A 5577-nucleotide genomic window follows, 5' to 3' on the forward strand; every position below is an offset into this window, starting at 1 on the left:
GTTCGTGAATAAGGTATTAATCCCTCAATTGTCGAAGTATAGCACGTACACGCGCGCACTGTATGTATACACATGTATACACACACACCCCCACGCAGGAAAGATCGCCGTATTTCAGAAATGACCATGAAAGAGGAAAAATAAGCAAGAATTATAATTAGACGTCTACAATCTCATTCACAGAAGGGCAGTGCTGCGGGGGTTAAGCTGTTGAGTTAAAAAACAAAAAAACCCCAAACCAAAAACCAACCAGACTGCCTCAGACTGGAGCTTCCCTTAGGTTTTCGCGCTGAGCGAGGAGCGGGGAAGGCGTAGTTCCCGGGGCCGGTGGGGACCGGGATCCCGACACCGTCACCACCTCCCGGGGGGCGTCTTTCAGGAGCGCTCCCGTGGGCCCCGCAGGAGCGGGTGACAGTCCTAGGTGAGCGCCGAGAGCAGAGAAAGTGCCGAGCGCGTCCACAAAGCGCCCGGGCCGCCCTTCACGCTGAGGTGCGGCGGCCCTGGCGGCGGGCGCAGAAGGAAGGACTGAACGGAAGCGGCGGCGGCGGCGGCGGCTGGCGGGCGGCCGGGGGCGCAGGCCGGAGCGCGGGAGCGGAGGCCGGCGGGGAGGCCCCCGGCAGAGAGGCCCCCGGCAGCGAGGCCCACAGCCCGAGCCGCCGCCGCCGCCGCCGCCGCCGCCGCCGCGTGCACGCGCGGTCGCATCAGCTGAGCGCGCGGCGCGTGTCACGTGGTGCGCGTGTCGAAGGTCACGGCGCGCTCACAATGGAGCTCTCGGAGTCTGTACAGAAAGGCTTCCAGATGCTGGCCGATCCCGGCTCCTTCGACTCCAACTCTTTCATGCTTCTCCTCCGGGCGGCTTTCCAGAGCCTGCTGGACGCCCAGGCGGACGAGGCCGTGTTAGGTAAGCCGCTCGGCTCTGAGCTGGATCGGCCTGGGTGGAGGGGCGCTCGGAGAAGAGGAGCGAGACCGAGCGAGAAGGGGAAAGCCCCGGGAAGAGGAAGTCTCCGGGCTTTGCCCTTCGCTCCGGACGGAGTGTGGGGATGTGGCTCTGCCAGAACCCACAGCGGACCCCGAGCATTGTTCTCTCCCCAGTCAGCACCTGCACACAGCCAGCTACACGTTCCTGGCCTGATTTCCCCCCCAAGGCTCTTTGTTCCTTTGTAAAGCCGGTGTTCAAGTCTTGTTTGTGGCCTAAACATCTAAGGTTTTCAGCCTGGTCTGGGGCAAAGGCTGTTTGACACTTGGACTTCATCAGGGCAGCTCCCTGCAATTCAAGCTTTCAGTGCTAGGCTGGCGAAGGTTTTAAAGTGTCTGCTTCCAAAGTAATTACTAGGTCAAATAGTGTTGACATTTTCCAGCTTAGAGAATACCTCAAGTTCCTCTGATCATTCCAACACTCTAGTTCGATATGTTTTGCACAGGTTCCACGCCTAGACCCTTAAAATATGGTGCATCATGTTTTGTTCCGCACCAGTTATCAGGAGGCAAGTCTCTTATAAGTGGTCGGGTCAGTGATTGCGGAGTGCGGTGTCAGTATGGACGGAGGCATATTTTAAGACAGATCGCTTTTAGATGATTTTCTTAAACATAAATATCTCAACAATTCAAATTTTTGTTTTTTTTTTTTCCTGTAGTTTCACGAGCTAAACACGTGTACCAAAAAAGTATGAAAGTGGAAGTTCTTTAAACGAAAATAGTAACCACCACCTGGGTTAATCTCAAAAAAAAAAAAAAAAAAGGATGGATGTCGAAACCGGAAAATGTTTTGAAAATTGTATTTTATATTCTGAACTCATTCCCTCTCCCCCACCTCCATATATTAATGTCCATGGAGCCATTTACCCTAAAATTAATCAGTCTTTAGAAGGAAAGTTTATTCATTCTTAAATTGACAACATGTAAAATATTTATCTTATTTTCCTCTGAATTTACTCCATCCAGCTTTACAGTGACCAGTGTATATTTTTCCTCTAGGACTATGTTTTTAAATAAATAAATAAATAAATAAATAAATGTATTAAGGTAAAATAAAAGAAAGTAATTTGACCAGGTAATAGCATAATTATTGATGTGTGGTCTTTATTGTTTTGCTATTGACCATGTTGCTCATCTAATTTACTTATAATTTCCAGTCCTTATAGTTGAATTCTTCTTGTTATCTTGTAAAGTGGGTTCTTTACCCAAATTAAAATACCTTTTTAGAAACAGGACTATAAAGAATTTATTATTACAGGCATCACTGGCAATTAATTTATTTTAGATCACCCAGACTTGAAACATATCGACCCAGTGGTTTTAAAACATTGTCATGCAGCAGCTGCAACTTACATACTGGAGGCTGGAAAGCAAAGAGCTGACAAATCAACTCTAAGGTACAGGATTTATTTAAATATCCATTTGTTTTCAAATAGTACCTTTATGATTCCAATTTCAGTTTTTAAAATGGAGACTAAACTTTGGCACTTTTTTTTTTTGTCTTTAGCACTTATCTAGAAGACTGTAAATTTGATAGCGAGAGAATAGAATTGTTTTGCACGGAATATCAGGTTACTTACTTAAATTTTTAAAAATTAGCAATTACTGTTTTTCTTCTACTCTGTTTGCAAATATGTGTTTTCTTTCTTTTTTTCCTCCCAGAATAATAGGAATTCCCTAGAAATCCTACTGGGAAGGTAGGTACTGTATAAGGTGTCAAGCTGAGCCACTTTTCACTTGCAGGTATGAATGGAGAGTGCTGGTGTGAAACAAAACAGGACAAAAAATGGGGATCTAGACCAAAAGAAAAGGGGCCAAAGGGCAAGTGAAACAATTGAAGTTAAGCTAATGTTTTTAAAGATAAAGTTTATTGAGATAATTTTTTAAATGCTCTTTTACTATTCAGAACTTGAAAATAACGTTTAACAATGTTTTAAATTCAGAGTGGATTAAAATTGTGTGTGTGTGGTGGGGAGGTGGTAGACACCATTGTTTGTAAAGATAAATACTGAAAGTTTTTTGTAGCTATTATGTACAAAATTATCATTGTATCTTTCAGTATAGGCAGATCTTTCCCACATATAACTGATGTTTCTTGGCGTTTGGAATATCAGATAAAGGTAAAGTTTAACAAACTATCTCTAGGGGAACTTAGGGAACTTTAAAAAAAATGAGTTAAAGACTGAAATCAATGTGTTGTGTTGTTTTAGACCAGTCAACTTGATAAGATGTACAGACCTGCATATTTGGTGACCTTAAATGTAGAGGTATTTATATATAAGTCCTGTCTAAAAATTAAAAGTGTAATGAAATTTAAAATTTCCTTAATTTAAATAAACAGCATTTTTTTCTTCCCTAGAACAATGATTCCCGATCCCACCCAGAGATTAGTTTTAGTTGCAGCATGGAACAATTACAGGTACAGTATTAGGATCTGTGAATATGCTATCTTTTTACAGATTTTTTAATTGAGAATTATGCCTTTGGAAAGTTCAAAAGAAAATTAACCATCTGTCAGTAGATAATGAAGGTTGGTTAAGTATTTAATGATGAGGGGGCTTCAAAAGCAATATTTTAACAGAGGCTTCACTTTTGAAATTAAGATGTTACTAATAGAGAATTGGTCTGCATTTGCTGTTGCCTCCAATTAAAATAAATGTGTGTAGTGTTGAGTGTGAATTCCTTCTATTTGTGATATGTTTGAGCCAATAGGACAAAGCAAAAGGAAGAGCTTGGCTTTGAAAATGTCTTCTTTGCTTTCAGGAATTGAATTAAACTTTCAAAACATGATTTTTAAACACTGGTTTTAAATGACTTTTTATAAAGGAGCAAGTGTACAAAAATTCTAAAACTGTTTATATTGCCAGTATAAAACTGGGGAAATTCAAAATTACATTGATTAAGAGACACGACAACGAATTTATCTCTTACCACTTAAAAAATGAAGGTTATTGCTTGAAATTTTGATGAAATTGAATTTTTCAAAAGGGATCTCTTGCAGAGTCATTTTAATGTAACCATTAATCAAACTTTAAACTTTCAGATGTGAATACAGCATAATCTTTGTTAGATAACTTGAGAAATTTAACTTTGATATACCTTGCCTGTTCATAGGATTCAGGTAGAAACTATACTTCACATCTGAGGGCAAGCAGATAAGATGAGATATTTTAGAGGAAAACCTTCTTTTGATAGTGGTTTATCAAAGGTTTAAAATCTTTGTGAATTTTAAACTTGTTTAGAAAGTGTCTCCCGACTTTTTTCTTGCATCTTTCTCAAACTTGGATATTTCTGTCTTCTGTTTTATCCTAAAAACGAGCCATCATATACATCTTTCAGGACTTAGTGGGGAAACTTAAAGATGTTTCGAAAAGCCTGGAAAGAGCAACTCAGTTGTAACTTGGGGAAGTTGACGATCTGCCCGGGTCTAGAGAAAGACCAGGAACGCCTTGCCGTCCGCCGAACCATCGTTTCTGCGAGCTGGATGTCTTCCTTTTCAGAACAAATTTCTTTCTTTTGGATTTCTGTCACTCATCAATTTTGACACGTTATTTTTTACACTTGTGGAAGGGTTAAGAGGGAAAGTCTGCTAAGTATTTGAATCATCTTTAGTATTATCCGTAGGTTGATCCTATTTGATCTTTTCCAAGTCTTCCAAAAGGAAGTAGACAGTATTACATTGTGAATAAATAAGTTGTTCCCACTAAAGAGTGGTGAGAGTTTGTTTGGATTTGAGTTTGTTAATTATTACTTTGAAGACAGAGACACGATTGGCGTTAACTTTTAACGATCGCCTCTTCTCGGGATTAAAGTTAAGCGTAGCGGGAAAGGATGCGATCTCCGGGGTTGCCCGAAGACGCCAGCTTCGGGACGTGGGGAGCGGGCGCGGTCGCCCCGCCGCGGGAGCCGGCCCGTCCCGTTACCTGCGCCCGAGGGCTCGCCCGCAGCCAGACCCACTCCCGCGGGTCTCCGGAGGCCCGGCCCGGCCGGCCCCGCGCGGAGCCCCTTCCCGGAGCGAGCGGCTGCCCGCGCGCGCCCCGCCTCGGCCACCGGCGGGCGGGGAAGGGGGCCGGCGCGGCCGCGGGAAGACTGGGGCGGGCGCTGTTGTTTCCGCGAGCCCAACTCGGGCGCAGGTTCCGCGCCGCGGGGCCGGAGTCTGGGCCGCAGCCCGTGGGGCCGGCGGGGCGCTCTCCTCGGCAGGAGCCCGTGGAGGCGGGCGGCGGAAAGAAAGAAATAACGGGGGGTGGGGTGGGCTGAGCTGCGTGCGGGGCCGGAGCGATGCCCGCGCCGAGAGCAGGGTGGCGCGTGTGGCGCTGTGGAGAAATGTCTCCGCAGCCGCGCCAGCGCCGCCGCCGCCGCGCCGAGCGAGGGGGAGGGGGCCGGGTCGCGCTGCTCCGAGGGGAGGGGGCGGCCGCGGGCCCGACTACACCGACACTAATTCCCAGGCCGCCCTTAAGGAATGAGGGGAGCACGTGACCAGGTGGGGGGGCGGCGGGGGGAGGGGGCGGGCGGACTCTGAGCCATTTTGGAGCCGGTGTCAGTTTCCACTCTGCCTTCAGCGGTGCTTTTTTTTTTTCCGCCCTCCCCTCCCCCCTCCTCAGC

General features: G+C 45.9%; 1 protein-coding gene across 3 annotated transcripts; it reads left to right on the forward strand.

Annotated features, from left to right (window-relative positions):
- Nucleotides 1–705: 705 nt before the first annotated feature.
- Nucleotides 706–4679, forward strand: COMMD3 (COMM domain containing 3). 3 transcript variants are annotated; one of them, XM_057732956.1, is made up of 8 exons: nucleotides 707–901; nucleotides 2261–2372; nucleotides 2483–2546; nucleotides 2638–2672; nucleotides 3035–3095; nucleotides 3186–3242; nucleotides 3335–3394; nucleotides 4315–4679. In XM_057732956.1, the coding sequence occupies exons 1-8, from the start codon at nucleotides 763–765 to the stop codon at nucleotides 4372–4374; spliced, it is 588 nt and encodes a 195-aa protein (XP_057588939.1). In that variant the 5' UTR covers nucleotides 707–762; the 3' UTR covers nucleotides 4375–4679. The 3 variants fall into 3 exon arrangements, with proteins under 3 accessions (XP_057588942.1, XP_057588939.1, XP_057588940.1); XM_057732959.1 differs by lacking the exon at nucleotides 4315–4679 and having other exon boundaries at nucleotides 706–901; nucleotides 3317–3367; XM_057732957.1 differs by lacking the exons at nucleotides 2483–2546; nucleotides 2638–2672.
- The last annotated feature ends 898 nt before the right edge of the window (nucleotides 4680–5577 follow it).

The sequence above is a fragment of the Hippopotamus amphibius genome, chromosome 4 (assembly GCF_030028045.1).
Source record: "Hippopotamus amphibius kiboko isolate mHipAmp2 chromosome 4, mHipAmp2.hap2, whole genome shotgun sequence".
NCBI classification, from domain to species: Eukaryota; Metazoa; Chordata; class Mammalia; order Artiodactyla; family Hippopotamidae; genus Hippopotamus; species Hippopotamus amphibius.

Bases quoted from the DNA above. Each gene is read 5' to 3' on its own strand.
- COMMD3 (XM_057732956.1), top strand. From the start codon at position 763: ATGGAGCTCTCGGAGTCTGTACAGAAAGGCTTCCAGATGCTGGCCGAT. The intron at 2,547-2,637 runs GTTACTTACTTA...TTTTCCTCCCAG, and splicing joins TGTTTTGCACGGAATATCAG to AATAATAGGAATTCCCTAGA. The intron at 2,673-3,034 runs GTAGGTACTGTA...TGTATCTTTCAG, and splicing joins CTAGAAATCCTACTGGGAAG to TATAGGCAGATCTTTCCCAC.